Raw genomic sequence first — 16,877 nt, forward strand, 5'->3', positions numbered from 1 at the left:
GAAGCCTTTGTAGCACTCTTGTCTTTTAACAGAAGCCTTAATAGTTCTCAAGTCTTCGAAAATTGATATCCAAGAGGGGAAAAAAGTTGGCCCTCCTAAGGTGTCGCTTTCGACCCACAGTAGGCTCACCAGCTTCCAATGAAAAAGGAACGATTCTCATATCTCATTTTTCTTTTACACTCAGATGTATTTTGAAGGCAGTCTTGGAGTGAGAGAAATAGCCCGTTTCGTTTATGAATATATCTTCTACAGACTGACATATACTAGAAAAGGTTTAATTTAAGGGTTATTCAGAAAGAATGATCTCTTATTTATCTAAACCTAAATACCACAACCGTCAAGACATGAATTGACAGAACTCTTAAGTTTTACATGCACATTATTAGTATGCTGTATGAGCGATCTTGGCATTTGTATTTTTTGTATTTACCGTCGCTTTTCTGTCCTTTTGGCTAATCGTAACGATGAGGATGAGTGATGATTAGATTAAATAGATGAAGAGACACTCAAAACAGAACAACTGCCATACATGTTGTCTCCTTGTAGGTTTCATAGTAAACTGATCGCTCGGAAGAAACAAACAAAACACGACAAACTATACCCTGTACCAGCTAACTGTAGACCAGGCGAACAAGGACAAGTCTCTGCGCAAGAATTGACGCGAGACTGCTCCACCAATGAACGGTGAGAGAAACGGGATTGGGTAATGGACGACTGGAGTTACCCGCTTTTCCTGCTTTGCTCTGTCAGCGTTGCAAACTTTTGAAAACGATAATACCGTACGCACATGGCAAACGGACTGTATTTTTGTCTCCAGGTCCGTACGCTTGGTTTAAGAATTACTTACGAAAATATTAGGGATAAAACAGCAAGTGCAAATTTTGACAAGCCGTACATTTAGCGTACGGACTAAGATCTGGACCATACGTCCGTACATGCCATGAAATTTCTGTACATGTACGGTAATGGCCATACGGTTGGCAACGTTGCGCTTTCGCCACTCGATTTCCTCCCTCCTCCTCTGCCGCTATGTGCGGCCTTGCTCTGCAGTTATCTGGGACAGGGTATAACCACAAACCAATGACGTTACTACACGGACCATGTTTTGAGCGCACTGCTTGCCTCGGCGCAACTTTGGAAGTCTCGTTCTTGCCTTGATGAGAACTCGCAAGGGTAAGGGTAGAAATGTACATTGTGCAAGGTCTCCGGATTAGGGATGGCCAAACTGATCCGGATCCATTCCCGGATCCAAAAGTTCCGGATCTGGATCCGGATCCGAGAGTTCCGGATCCGAAAATTTCGGATCCGGCTCCGGGTCCGAAAGTTTCGGATCTGGACCCGGAACCGAAAATTCGGATGCGGATCCGAATCGGATCCGGAACTATCTCAATGCCATTATAATATTACCACACCTTAAAAGGTATTATGATCTTCGATTACAAATAAATTTTTCATTAGTTAGTCCTACAATAATTTTTTTCAAGTGTTGTTCCTAAAATACTTTGCTACGCATCGGATAACACACTCGTGCACAAAAATAATCTTACTTGTTTAACATAAAATGTCAGAGGTGATTTTGTAAATGCCATTGAAACTTGAAACGAATATGTATTCATTCGAATGTATTGGAAATGAAAACACACATAAATGTGAGACATTCCATTCCAGGATGAAACCTTTAACACACATAAGAAGATAGAAATGTTATACAAAAATTATACAATTGTTCTACAGTTACAGTTTTACAAATTAAAATAAAACATTATAATATAGCAATGCAGTGTTATATAATTACAAAGTGTAAGACTAAGAAGGGAGGTTATCTAAGTGTCCCCCTCCGATTTCCACGAAACTTGGCAGGCGTATAGTCGGGCCCAAAGGAAGAAATACGTGTTTTTTTTTTCAGCTAAAAAACGGTTTTAGGGGGCAAAACCCCCTCAAATGTCAAGATGAGGACAAATTGAAGTGAGGATCTGACCCCCTGTGTCCCTCCGATTTCCATGAAACTTGGCAGGTGTATAGTGGGGCCCAATGGAAGAAATACGTGTTTTTTTGTTTCAGCTAAAAAACGGTTTTAGGGGGCAAAACCCCCTCAAATGTCAAGATGAGGACAATTGAAGTGAAGATCTGACCCCTGTGTCCCCCTCCGATTTCCATGATACTTGGCAGGTGTGTGTATAAACGGGGCCAAAGGAAGAAATACGTGTTTTTTTGTTTCAGCTAAAAAAACGGTTTTAGGGGGCAAAACCCCCTCAAACGTCAATATGAGGACAAATTTAAGTGTGCATTTGACCTATGTGTTTCCCAGTCCCTCCGATTTCCATGAAACTTGGCAGGTGTATAGTGGGGCCCAAAGGAAGAAATACGTGTTTTTTTTGTTTCAGCTAAAAAACGGTTTTACAGGGCAAAACCCACTCAATTGTCAAGATGAGGACAAATTGAAGTGGGGATCTGACCCCTGTGTCCCCCTCCGATTTCTATGAAACTTGGCAGGTGTATGTATAAACGGGCCCAAGTGAAGAAATACGTGTTTTTTTTTGTTTCGGCTAAAAATCTGTTCTAGGGGTCAACCTCCCCTCAAATGTCAAGATGAGGACAAATTGAAGTGGGGATCTGACCCCTGTGTTCCCCTCCGATTTCCATGAAACGTGGCAGGTGTATAGAGGGGCCCAAAGGAAGAAATACGTTTTTTTTTTGGTTTCAGCTAAAAACTGTTTTAGGGGCAAAATCCCCTCAAATGTCAAGATGAGGACAAACTGAAGTAAGGATCTGACCCCTGTGTCCCCCTCCGATTTTCATGAAACTTCGCAGGTGTATAGAGGGGCCCAAAGGAAGAAATGCGTGTTTTTTTTTCGGCTAAAAAACTGTTTTAGGGGGCAAAACCCGCCTCAAATATCAAGATGAGGACAAATTGACGTGGGGATCATCTGACCCCTGTGTCCTCCTCCGATTCCCATGAAATTTGACTGGTGTATAGAGAGGTCCTATGCCCCCTGTTTCTTCCTATGCCATATTTACGTGGTTTCGGGGTCAGATCCCCACTTCAATTTCTCCTCATCTTGACATTTGAGGAGGGGGGGCCTCTATACACCGGCCAAGTTTCATGGAAATCGGAAGGGGAGACTTAGACCTCCCTTGTAAGTGTATTAATTAATTACAAATCGCGCACGCGCGCACACACACTATATATATGTATGTATTAGCAGGTAACAATATGGTATAAGCACATTCTTACTTTCCAAAGAAGGGCATGTGGAATGGCAAATCGGATCCGGATCCGAAAATTCCGGATTCGGATCCAAAAGTACCGGATCCGGATCCGAAAGTTCTGGATCCGGATCCGGACGTACCGGATCCGGATGCGGATCTGAAAATTTACGGATCTGCGGATCCGGATCCGAAAATTTTTTGGATCCGGACCCTTAGGATCGGAAACCAACCTGATCCGGATTTCGGATCCGACAGGATCCGGATCTGGCCATCCCTACTCCGGATATCAGAATATAGGTTATCCTAATTATCCGGATATCAGTTAAATTTCTGAAATCAATCTCAAAATTAAGTTCATATCAGGACAAGACATTTATCTGGATTTGACCATTCTTATATGTTACGACACTTTCTATGCCTTCTTAGCCCAACCGAGACGATGAGGAAGATGATTACTAAATGAAAAATAACACTCAGGATATGATCACATTGGATACTTTTTTTCGTTGTCAGGGCTTGTTTCCCACAGCATCAATTATATTTGGCTGGAATCTCATTATTCATTTACAAAGGTAATTACAATCTGTTGTTTTTCTTTACATTATTATTTTACAATACCTCCCGCAACTGTGGCAGGGAGGTATAATCGACAATGTTCCCGCCGACAAACAACTAACTACTATATATACAAAATACAACAATATTGATACTATTTACAATACATTGAATACTATATATTTTTTACCTGGGTTCAAGTGTCTTACACATAATGTTACATGTTTACAATTACTCTGTGAATTGTGTCGTGTATGTTGATTTCAACTTTGTTGAAGAATAGGTATCGGGTTGTTTATTGTCATGGTCGTGGTAGTTTGACTATATTACGACGTGGTCGTATTTGGCAAATGGTATTGATGAGTGAATTTTTATGCATTTTAATTTTTGTCCAAAGGTTATGATGGGCATCCTGTAAGGACTCCATGATGGTTTTGCAGTCGAAATCTTCGTGCATTTGACTTATTTTTGTTGATTTGACATAGCTTCCAATTGCTCTTAGGGCTCTGTTTTGAGTCACATGGACCTTTTTGTGGTGTGTCCGGGCCATATGTTTCCACACCGGGCCAGCATATAAGAGTATCGGTCGTATCATCTGATAGACGTATAGATGTGCCTGCTGTAAAACCGGTGAACTTAAGATCGGGTACAGGTAGCCGATTCTTTTGCTCTGTTTGTGATCTTGTCCGTGTGTGGCTCAAATAATATATATAATTCTAATAATCTTGGCCCAAACGTTAAATGTCTATCGAGAGTCACTCCAAGGTATTTTACTGTGGTTTACATTGGATACTGTTTGAGCCAATTCTTGTACACTGGCAGGAGAAGGTCACTCATCGAACAAAATCATTGTTTTCCGCAGAATTCGCCGGAAGTGTATTGTCGTGCCTTTTTTAATATATATATACACACACACACACCTGATTTCTTGACAATAGTATACAACGAAAAGTTTGTTGACTTAGTTAACGAACGTATTTCATTGTGTTTACGAACTTAATGTAGTGAGAAATGTCAGTCAAAAACTACAACAATCAGGACACAGGAAACTGTGATTTAAAATTACAGGGAATTTGTAAAACATTAACTACAATATGTCGTTAGTAAAAGGCTGAATAATAAAAATCATCCAAATTCTCATAAATCTACTCATTTCACACTCTCCAATATATTTTATAGCTTGTTCAAACTGTAACAATTCATGGGTCATTTCGATGCGTTTCCCAAATCGACCTCGACCAGCATATTGACGATTTTCCCGATTTAATGTGACCGCAACATCGGCAGAATGTACGCCAGTTGAATTCGGCAGAACACAGGTGTAAATGTTCGTAAAAAAAAGTGTGAACGTTAGCAGTCGAACTCGGAACCTTGATGGTTATTGATTGACTCGTTGTATGCGTATGATGCTTGTTTTGTGGATTAGCCAGGGTGCTGCAGAACAATGCAATTTTTTACAGCAACGAATAGAATGTGTTCGAAAATTGTCATTGAGATTGACAACTCGTTGTATACGATAACACCGAGCTAACCTGTTTCATTTTTTGAACCTGTTTACCTTTTGCATCAAGGACACGCCCACCTCCACCGAAGCAAGTGACATCTACCGATTTCCAAAGTCCCATCGTAACACGTATAACGTCGATTAGAAGGAGGCCCCGAACAAGGGATAGAAACTAATGTTCTCGAATTGTGTAAAGACTGTTCGTCCGATAGCCTTACGAAATGATGGGCGCGGGGGAAGTCGGGCTGTTGTCGGTTTTACTTTCCCGTTGAGAGAGCAGCGACGTTCATTCACAGACCCGATTCATGTTGGAGATAAGTTTGGCAGTAGTGGTTAACATAACAAATCTATACGAGACGAAATCATATGCTGGTTTTAACTTGCAAATACCTTGGATATAGTGGAAGTCATTCGAACAGTATAGCGGGTAGAAATTTGCAAGCTTTGTCGAATTTTTAGCCAAATAAAAGAAAAGAACATTTCACGATCAACTTGTTACGTCCTGTGAATCAAAAGTGCGTAGAATTCGTGCAGCAGTACTTAATCGGTAAGTATTCTTTTCTTTTTATTATTTTTAGAATATTTTCTAAAATAAATTATTCATGTTGAACAGAAAAGTGCCGAGTATTTGTGACGGCACCATAAAATTATATGTGAAACCGCAGAGGATTTCTATGGCGCAGTCACATTTAATGTGTTCCTAAATAGCATACAAAATACATATTTGAGCAAAAAGTGCATTTATTTATCAGATTTTTCTTCTTTGCTGGGGGTCGGCAAGGGAGACAGACTGGTCCTCTCCTCTCTAGAGTAGCAATAGCTGTTGCGAATCTGATGTGAGGGAGTCTATACTATAAAGAGTGTAATTTACGTGTATATATCATCAAAGTAAAACCACCTGTTATTTGATAGCCTTACATAGCGACTCAGCTAATAACTAGGGAACACGATTTTTGCCCCCGTTAAGTCATTGATTGTTTCTGATGTATTTTTGGTGCACAATGTGAAAATGACCTTCAAAATTCTCCATCACGTAACAATTTTTCATACTTTCAAGTTTTAAGAATAAAATGTAAATTATGCGGACATTTTAAATAAGGCAAATTCCTTTGCCCACAAAAACTTTCTAATGGGGGAAAAAATTGCGCAGTTATTGATGGATAAACAGGCAAAATTTCATGATTATATTTCCAATGACTTACTAGGAAAACATTACGTCAAGTTTTTCATTATAGAAAAGGTTATTCTTTCATATGTATTCCACAGTGCCGGTGATTGGGTTCCAAATCTGGGGGGGGGGGTCGAAGAACAGTTTACTTTCCATTTATACATATGTTTAGCATAGTGCGGGAGCAAAAGTAACAAAAAGTTGGGGGGGGCGCAACTGCCTCCCTTCCCGCCCCTCCTACTCGCTTCCACCGTATATTCGTTGTACCGTAAAATGTTTTCTTCTTTCCTTTCTGCAAACAAATGTAGAGATCTAGATTTCTGAAGGTATATTTTGTTCACTTAGGGTACTCTTCAAAATTAAGTTTGAAGGCTCTTTTGCTTTACAATGACAATGTTTTATTACCGTGAATTCCTTTATTTCATGACGTGGGTTTCAAGGAAATATACCTATGGCAGAGTGGTTAGCAAACCGCGCTACGACACTAGGGGTCCTGGGTTTGAATCTCGCCATGGTCATGGGTGTTCCGTGCAGTGGCGTCTCGTCCCTTGGGGCTTCCGGGGCTTAGCCCCTAAAGGAAAACAGACGTATTCACGTAATTATCAATCACCATAACGCATAACTATCACACAGTCTTTTAAAAGGCGATTTTTACCCACGTAAATTCATCGTCTGTTGCAATGGATACGACAACGCTCCTAGCGGCATTGATGTCAATTATCGCTTTCCGGGGCACGTCGCAAAGGAAGGCGTGGCCTACACCCACCAACGCTACAGTGAAGGTCACATGCTAGCAGAGAGAGGAGGGGAGAGTGCAATGGATTTGAGTGCTGATTCGGGGCTAGCTCCGTTGCGTCGCTTTGGATCTCGCGTGTTGTTCTGTAGTGTTTTGGTGGCTTTCATTCGCTATGTTTGAGTGAGTTTAGCAGGATTGATGTTCGAACACAAATTGATGAAGGACATGGGCTGTCAATTACAAGACACAATGAATTTGTCCGGAAAAATAGGCATATATTAAATAGAATTATCGATTGCTTAAAATTCTGTGGTCGACATGAACTTGCTCTACGAGGACATAATGAAAGAGAACAATCTTTGAACAGAGGCATATTCCCAGATTTATTATCCCTTCATAGAAGAGGTAACTTCGTGTTCTTTATTGTAGTGAAGAGTTGAAAAACATAAACTCTATCAGTAGATTGCATTCATTTTTTATTTAAAATTATTTAGAGGGTACCTTTTCAAAAACAGTAAAAATGACATATAGTGGCAGCAGCTGAATCTGAACGATGTTTCAGCACATTGAAGCGTATTAAAACCTGCTTAAGAAATGCAATGGGACAAGACAGACCAAATGCCTTGGCACTTGCTTACAATAGAGATAGAATACATTTCAAACATAGAGGGCTTCAACGAAAAAGTAATAACAAAATTTGCTGAGCAGAAGAACAGGAGTCAACGTTCGTAGAAAGGTATGTTTCACAACAATACCTGTTTCTTTTGTAATCATGTGAATTGTCATTATATTTTAAATTCTTTCAAAAAATAAGTCCAGTTTTGTAGTTTAGATGATAAATACCCGTTTTTTTGTAATTCATGTAATTTGTCATTACATTTTAAATTCTTTCAAAAAAGTATCGTCCAGTTTTGTAGTCTAGAAGAAAAAATACCTATTTTTTGTAATTTATGTGAATTGTCATTATATTTTAAATTCTTTAAAAAATAAGCCCCGGCCAAATTTGAGGCCACGAGACGCCACTGGTTCCTGGTTCCGTGTCGCTTGCACCGAGTCATTTGCGCCGATGGTTCTTATCTGTTCACTTCCGCCGCAACATATGTCAAGACCTTCCCTGGTGGGTTTTCCCACAATCCGGTGTGTCATTACCGCCGCACGCACCTGTGTTTATGACGTTGCACAGCTTCAGCTGTGTTTATCTTCGATTGAAAAGGAAGGTGATTGGTTTTGATTGATTTAGTTTATTTTACTTCCCGTTTTGTGCCTCTCGGCTAATTTGCGAAGATGGGGTTGAGTGATGAAATGATGAAATTGATGAATGGACATTCACAAACAACCAAGCCCGACCGGGATTCGAACCCGGGACCCTTGGCGTCGCAGCGCGATGTGCTAACCACTCGGCCACAGGGTCGGGCAGGAAGGTGATTGGTAAATGAATGTAAGATGAAAGTATATATGAGGGATCTACATTGGGAAATTAGTATTTATGTAAAACTCAGTCTTGTATGAGACGACAAGATGGCTGAGAATATGAAAATGTCAATACATAGAAATGGACAAATGTGTTGAGTGTGTTCTTTCGAAGTACAGAAGCTTAGGCGATCTTCGAGGATGCCTTCAAGCATTTGCATACCTACAAGAATTCAAATAACGTTTGTACTGTTCTTTTTCTAGTGTATATAAATATTGTGTTTATATAATGTTTGCAAAAAATAACACTGTATTTACAATGTTTCTTTGACGATTAACGATAAATGATTAATAGTTAATAGGCTGATGCTGATTTATGTATTTTGTGTTGTGGAATAAAATTGATACAAGTAATCCTGTGTAACGTCTTTTAAAATAAGCAAAGAAAAGTCATATTTGACTCTGTGGATAGGTTTAACATTCCAGTGTAAACACAGCTGTGTAACGTCATAAACATACGTTTGATTTTATGTTTTAAGTCCACTTTATGCACTATGCACCATGTGCCCATAAACAAACGTGCGCGCGGCGGTGATGACACTCTGGATTGTGGGAAAACCAGCCAAGGATGGTCTTGACATATGTCACGGCGGAAATGAACCGATAAGAAGCCTCGGCGCAAACGTCAGGACACCTTTCATCATATCATAACTCATCCTTATCTTCGTGATTAGCCGAAAGTTGCAATTGAAGTTAAAAAACTATATGGATAGGTAATATGTGCCTGTCTTAAGGTTCTCGCATTGCTTACAGGATTACAAGGAGGGTTTAAGAAAAATTGTTGCTTTTTGTGTCTGTGGAACAATCGGGAAACCTCATTTTCTTGTTAAAAATGTGGAAAAGAGAGAAGAATAAGCTATATCTGAAGAAAGAAATGTGAAATGTGAGCTGCTGATAAACCCGAAGATCCCCTCCCCGCCTTCCTCTCTTCACTTGGGTTAATCAAAAGCTTTGTAAAAGCCTTGAAAAAAGATGGGAATGGGTTCTTTTACCTTCAAGGAGTTTTCTGACAATATAAAAATTAAAGAAACGTATTTTTTTAGGACATGGAATATGAAAACCCCTTAAAGGTAAAATCTTTGAGTCAAAGGTCCAAATTGTCCACTTGGCGTTCATTCAAAGCAATGGTAAGTGAATTTCTGGGAAATAGAAAAGAACTATGATTTTTTAGTGTATGTCCTTAAAGATTTATCATCTTCTTCTCATCTTGACATATTTCCACGGAACATGGGTGATGTGAGCGTTGAACAGAGGGAACAGATCCGTCAGGGCATTTAGGAAATGGAATTCCGTTAGCAGGGATGGATAATAGGACCCAGCCACAATATAATAATAACAGCAAGGCCTACCTACCGACTGCCGGCTTCACTCCCACCTGCGAGGTGGGAGATCATCCAACAAGTTACAGGGTGACGTGTGGTCAGCACGACGAACCCCCCGTCGTTGTTGTAGGTTCCCATGGCCGGGTTACGCTACTCATTAGTAGCTCTCCAATTTCCTCACGATGGTCGGTGGCCACCGGTTCCATACACAGCCCGAAATCTAGGAGAAAAGTTGTTACGCTTTCCCAAGAGACTCGAAACTGCGTGCGTGCGTCCCGTAGCCCGAGCCCAAAACACGACGCCTTAGAGGGCACGGCTACGGTGCGGGACAGGACCACAAACTACCCTTCGGCCAATCCACATCTGCCCTCCCCCTCGTACTTGAAACAATGAAGCACTCGCTGACAGCTACGAAAGTGGCAGCTCTAAAGCAATATCAGGTTCAGCGAGCGGTCAACTGGGAGACGAAACCAACTTATTTAAACTGTGGTTTCTTTCAGGTTGTGCGTGCAAGTGCTATGGGCGTGACTCCTGATTCAACCGACACCCCCGAAGAATCGGCTGGTCTTCTTCTGCAAGGGAGCTTCAACAGTTCATACGGGACATGCCAAGAGGAAGTAAGCAGAATTACTAACTCCACAATTCTATAGAAATTAGTGAATACAGTAGTTAGTTATCATTCATAACGATGAGACTTGGCAGGCACCCCGCACTTCAGTTTGTCCTTCACATCGCCAAATTCTGATTCTTTTAGAACTATAGCTTTGATAAAAAATAAACATATAAAATGCAATATTAAATTAGAAGAAAAGTGAATTACAGCTCATCTTACCCAGTTCCACTTTTGCTGCAAATAGGCCTATTTTACAGTTTACTAGTGCGTCCTTGTTTAATAAACATGACATTTAATATATCATAATAAAATACTCATAGTTGACCGGAAAAGAAGAACTAGTTCAACAAATGTCTACAAAATTTCGATACCGAAGAAAACTACAAAAAATTGGTGACATATAATGTACCCTGTGTGATCGAAAAGAGATGTGGAATATACGAATTATCCAGGGTACTAGCCCCTAGAGCAAGGGAACAATTGCCCTCTGGATCACACTTCCTACTCATGGGCGTAGTTAAGTAGAACTAGACATCAGCCCCCACCCCACCCCCCAAACCCATGCGACATTTGCACAAAATAATTAAGGAAAGAGAAACAACCACCCAAATTATAAAATTCAGCATGAAACTTTGCATCTGGGAATTAACAGTTTCATGTGTTAGTCCTGTGGTATGACAGCCACATTTAATGAGAGAAGTTCGAATTATGTCTTGATGCAGAATACAACAGAAGGTAAGTCCAGGGTGAGATTTGTAGGGGAGACTCCCCTTCTCCCTCAGTCTTGAATTAAACCACCTTCTGGTTATGAATGACATCTCAACCAGAGATAGGTACTTATTTCCCACTTACTAAGCAGGGACGGCGCGAGGGGTGGGCGAGGGTGGGCAAGCGCCACAACCCAAAAATTCGTTTGCCCACCTGCACAAATTCAAGATGTAAGTGATTAGGAAAATATGAATGCTTCAGTAAGAGAAAGTATATTCTTGTCTTGACGCCGTGCACATTTTTCTTATGAATATCGTCTACTAGAAAGTATGACGATGAATATACCTGTCAAATGTATCTCTCATTTAAATCTTGAAACATGATCCAGTTAATACTTTTGTGGCTAGAAGTAGTGCACGTTTTCCGAGATGGGGAGAACAAAATCATTCAGAATGGCACAAATATCTTAAAACTACCTAACAGGTAAATAAAAACATATTATGGTATGAAACAGATCCATGACAAGGCTTTTTTATCCTAGCGTTTTGGGTAATGCGTGTTTTACATATTTCGAGAGCATGATAACAATCAGAGGGTGCCAACTTCATACAAACATTTGGGTTGGGTTGGGTTGAGTTGGTGTTTTAAGTCCACTTTATGCACAGTAAGGCTAATCGCGACTGGATCTACAGTTTAAAGTGGGATCCGAACCACTATGTGCCTCCACCAGGTATCGAACCCGGGACCCCTTGATTACAAGGCGACAACGCTACCACTGCGCCATCGGGGAGGTCCTACAAACATTTGGGGCAAGGGGGCAAGATTGACAACAATATTTTTATATAATGTATATACTTCTTGAGGAAGTGTCTGTGTCATGTGTCTTCTATCCAAAGACAAAGTATTTCGTTTTGAAAAGGTTGCACAACTGAAAATGTTGAATTTTGGCAAAAATTGCTTTCCGAATCTAAAACGCTAAAATTTAATTCGAGTTTCTTGAGTTTTTGTGTGAAGTAATGAGGAATGGACCTACAGTGTAAAGTGGAATCCAAACCACTATGTGCCTCCACCGGGTATGCTAAAATTGCATTTAAAATCTTTTTGCTGCTAGGCGGCTTGCCTCCAGGTAAAGCGAAGCCTTGACCTTCTCCTAGAGGCGGCGCTGGTTTCACAAATATAAATACATCTTGTAACCTAATCACTTTCGCTGCCTTTTGCATTGGTAGAGAATTTCCTGCTTAGCATATTTCATAATTTTCGCATGTATTAAACAGTAAGTCCCTACTGTTATTTGCACGTTCACCTAATAAAGTTGTATGAAAAAAGGGACAAGACAATCCACAACAAAAAAGCAACAGTGAGCAGTTGAAAGCATGGACAGGCAGATACAGTGAATGGAATGGGGTCTTAAATGAGATAGAATTAGGTAGATTATATCCAGACTGACAGAGGAAAGACAGAAGAAATGAGACAGAGGGGAAAACCCTGAGCAGCAACAGACAGTGGCGTCGCTAGGCCCTTTTAGGGGGGGCTTCAGCCCCCCCAATCCCTCGATAAGCCCCCCCAATTTTTAGCTATTATTACATACAGTATTTCGAGAAAACATATTTGAACAATTGTTAATGCAGGAACATACCTCTAGATACATATTCTGGGAAAGAATCGTTTCGTTGTGACAAAGTTTTTTTTTAAACCACGATCTTACATCTGACACGTCATGTCTTTAGCTGGCAACAGTGTAAACGATCGCCGTCATTTGTTCTATTTTCACAACAGTTGCTGCGAGAGGAAACGGTAGTAGTGCGTTTTGTGTTACGGAGTTTGTGATATTGTGTGTTTGTTATCAAAGCTTTTTGTGACATTTACTGTACAACAATGGACAAATTTATTATTCGAAGTAAGCGCCTGAAATCGGAAGCTTTAAGCGAAAGCGAATGCAGCACAGCCACAGATTGTCTCGATGAAGATAAGGTACTTGCTTCAACTGCACCAGCTGAATCGGAAACATGTCCTCCCACTCCAAGTTCATCTACAAAAGAAGTCGAGAGTTTCATCACTTCAGATTTAGGCAGTAAAAGCGAAGGGCCTAAACAACCGTTTCTTTCCAGATTTCCACGTAGTGTTTTCGGTAACCAGAATAGGTGTTTTAATGAAGTATGGTACAAAAGTTTCCGGTGGATTGAGTACAGTGTTAATCACGATGCAGCCTTTTGTTTTCCCTGTAGACATTTCGTAGGCCAGACAAGTAAGGCAGATCCTGCATTTACCAGTATTGGTGTTCGTAACTGGAAAAAGGCAATAGACAAATTTAAAGATCACGAGAAATGTGCTTCTCATGTAATAGCAACTGAAAAATGGCTGACGTTCCAAAGTACAGAAAAATTGGGGACAGTAGTTAATCGTTTGACAAATGCCAGTGTGAATGAAATAAAAAAACGCCGTTCATATCTTCATCGCGTTGTTGAAGTGTTATTGCTCACAGGTAGGCAGTGCATAGCACAAAGAGGCCATGATGAAAGTGAAGAAAGTTTCAATCAAGGAAATGTGCGTGAAATTCTGAAGACATTACGGAAGTTTGATACTGATTTTAGTGTAACATTTCAAAACGTTATGCCAAAGAACGCCACGTATCTTTCTCCAGACTCCCAGAACGTACTGCTGGAATGTAGTGCAGCTTTGCTGAGAAAAAAATATTAACGGAGGTAAATGAAAGTGGCTATTTTGCAGTTATTGCAGACGATACAAGGGACATAGGTAAGGTTGAACAAATGAGCGTATGTCTTCGCTATTTTATTTATAACAAACTTAATGAGAGGTTTTTGTGTTTTTTGAATGTTAAAGATTTAAGTGCAATGGGACTAAAGGCACGACTTTGTGAAAAGCTGTCTGAATATGATATAAAAAATGCAATATGTGTTGGTCAGGGGTATGATGGTGCCGCTGTCATGAGTGGCCAAAATAGTGGTGTTCAACGGCTATTTAGGGAAGAACATCCCTTTGCACTATATGTTCATTGCTACGCTCACAGGTTAAATTTGGTTCTAGTTAACATTTGTACAGATATTCCTGAAGTTGGAAATTTTTTTGATATCCTCAAGTGCTTGTATACCTACTTTTCTACGTCCGGAATAGCTCATACACGGTTTGTAGAAATACAGACAGAGTTAAATGTTCGTGCAGAACTAAAAAATCTAAGTAGCACTAGATGGGCTTGCCAAATAAGGTCTCTACTTGCGGTGAGAAAAACTTATGATGCTCTTTTGAAATATCTGAAAAAATCATCAGATTCAGCAGATAAATGTACAGCCCTAGGCCTTTATGAATTTTTGAGAAAATTCTCAACCATGACGTCTCTGTTTATTTTCATTGAGCTTCTGTCCATAACAGAAATTCTCAATAACAAGTTGCAGTCACCAAGCCTTGATATTGCGGAGGCAATTGCAGGTGTTAATGCAGTGCTTGACACTTTACGCGGTATTTTAAATCTGTATACAAAGAGGTAGAGTCATTTGCGAAACAGAAGGAAACTCTCAATGAAACAAGTGTAGAATATTATTCAAAAGTTCAGAAACGTGTTCACACATTACCATCATCACTGAAAGACCACGTTGTAAATGAAACCCTGGGGCACAAAACTGATACCGATAAACCTGCATTCTGCGGACTTTTTTACACTATCATTGATCGTATGATAAATGAGCTGGAAAGTGTTCTGGTTGGAATTCTTTACTTACAACAAATTTTGACTTGTTTTTGAACCCTCAATTCTTGAGTGGTTTTTGTGACTATTTTCAATTACAAGTGCCGATCGCTGAAATCATAGTTGCAAAAAATTACCTAAAGAACTTGACATACACCATCACATCCATAGTACATTTAATGAACGCCATTCCAAAAGACATGTTTCCGAACTTATGCAGAATGTTGCAAATTGCAGTGACAATTCCTGTGACATCAGCATCGTGTGAGAGGAGTTTTAGCTGTTTGAAGAGAATCAAGACATTTTTGCGTAATAGTATGGGCCAAGACAGACTTTCCTCACTTGCAATACTGGCCATAGAAAAGGAAGAGTGTCATGAATTGTGTGTGGATTGTGTTATTGATAATTTTGCAAGAAATTCGAACCGCAGAGTACAGCTGATACATAAAGACATAGTTCACCAGCATTAGAACAAGAATATCCATCTGTTTTCATAAAAATTAATGCAGTAAGTATATGTTAGTTTTAATTCCTTATGCTTGTTATATATTATTGTCTTATTAATCACTTTGCTATTTTCGAACATTAAAAATATTTACAATAGTAGTAGTCATGTATCTGGTTGCAGCCCCCCCAAAGCAGATGGCCTAGCGACGCCACTGGCAACAGATCTTCGAGAGGTCAAGACAGGCACATAGCCAAGAGGAGGGCTAAGGAGGCTGAGGTGCCCCAGAAATCCTACACACACATATAATGTAAATAGTGTCTAGTGGTAATTAACTTTACTTTCTTATCAGGATTAAACAGTAGTTGATATACACTGAGAAATTCATCTTCAGGGCTTCTACCCTCCCAACTTTTCCGACTTTAGATAGCGGCTGCTGATACAGGATGAGCCCCCTTCCCTCGAAATAAAATCATGGTAACAAGCCTGGACCAATACCTCCCAAGTGTTTTTTCAATTGGTGATGGCATCGAGTCCCTTCGCCAACTTTTTCTAGAGTGTAGTGAATAGAGAGAATTCAGATGAGAAATTTCATTAGAATTTATGAAAGGATTACGCGCACTCGCATATGTGTGTGTGAGAGATAGATAGATAATACGTATATAGATGGGTAGAGAGAGAGAGAGAGAGAGAGAGCGAGCAAGGGGGAACATAAGCAGAGGAAAAATGTATGTAAAGGATAAATAAGAATATATAGGTACACCAGTATAAAGAAAATACAAAGAGAGAGATACAAACAAAATCAGGAGGGGGAGGTACGTTTGTGAAACGTATATACTTTCTATCTGCCTACCCTAATTTAACAATATATGGATCCTGCCCAGCCGGTCAAAATTTGCTGACGCCGCCCCTGTAATACTAAGTATGTAAACTATATTATTTAATATATCATTCCATCACCATCATCCAATAATCGCAACATGTTTTGTGATTGTTTAACAGCATTTATTTTACAGATGAACTACTGAACATTCCCATCACGATATTTTCTTTAGTTCTCTATAAAGGTAAAGTGCATGTGCATTTTATGGAGACCACAGAGGCGGAGCCAGTAATTTTGACTGGTTGGTCAGGAGCCAAATATTGATAAATTGGGGTGGGCAGATATAAAGTTTATGGGCTTCAGGTATATGTATTCTCTCCCCATGGCGTGGCCAGAAATTTTCCTAGGGGAGGGGGTCGAATCGAAGATGTCGAGGACACCCCTTCCCTAAAAAATATTGTGATACAGACCAGTGGCATATGCAGAAGTTTGTCAGGGAGGGCTAATTTTTAAAATTATTGCATTATCGGTATTTTAAATTATGTTATTATATTATTATTATTATTACTTCTACTACTAGTAGTAGCAGTTTTAGTTTAGTTTATTTTACCATCCAATAAGTT

General features: G+C 39.9%; 1 protein-coding gene across 1 annotated transcript in view; it reads left to right on the plus strand.

The window, feature by feature from the left end:
• Positions 1-10,474: 10,474 nt before the first annotated feature.
• Positions 10,475-16,877, plus strand: part of st (ATP-binding cassette transporter scarlet) — an 88,034-nt gene continuing 81,631 nt past the window's right edge. The window contains 1 exon segment of the mRNA XM_083120628.1: positions 10,475-10,582. Coding sequence (XP_082976754.1) covers positions 10,484-10,582 — 99 coding nt within the window. The 5' untranslated portion in view covers positions 10,475-10,483.

The sequence above is a fragment of the Lepisma saccharinum genome, chromosome 4 (assembly GCF_977018435.1).
Source record: "Lepisma saccharinum chromosome 4, izLepSacc3.1, whole genome shotgun sequence".
Taxonomy (NCBI): Eukaryota; Metazoa; Arthropoda; class Insecta; order Zygentoma; family Lepismatidae; genus Lepisma; species Lepisma saccharinum.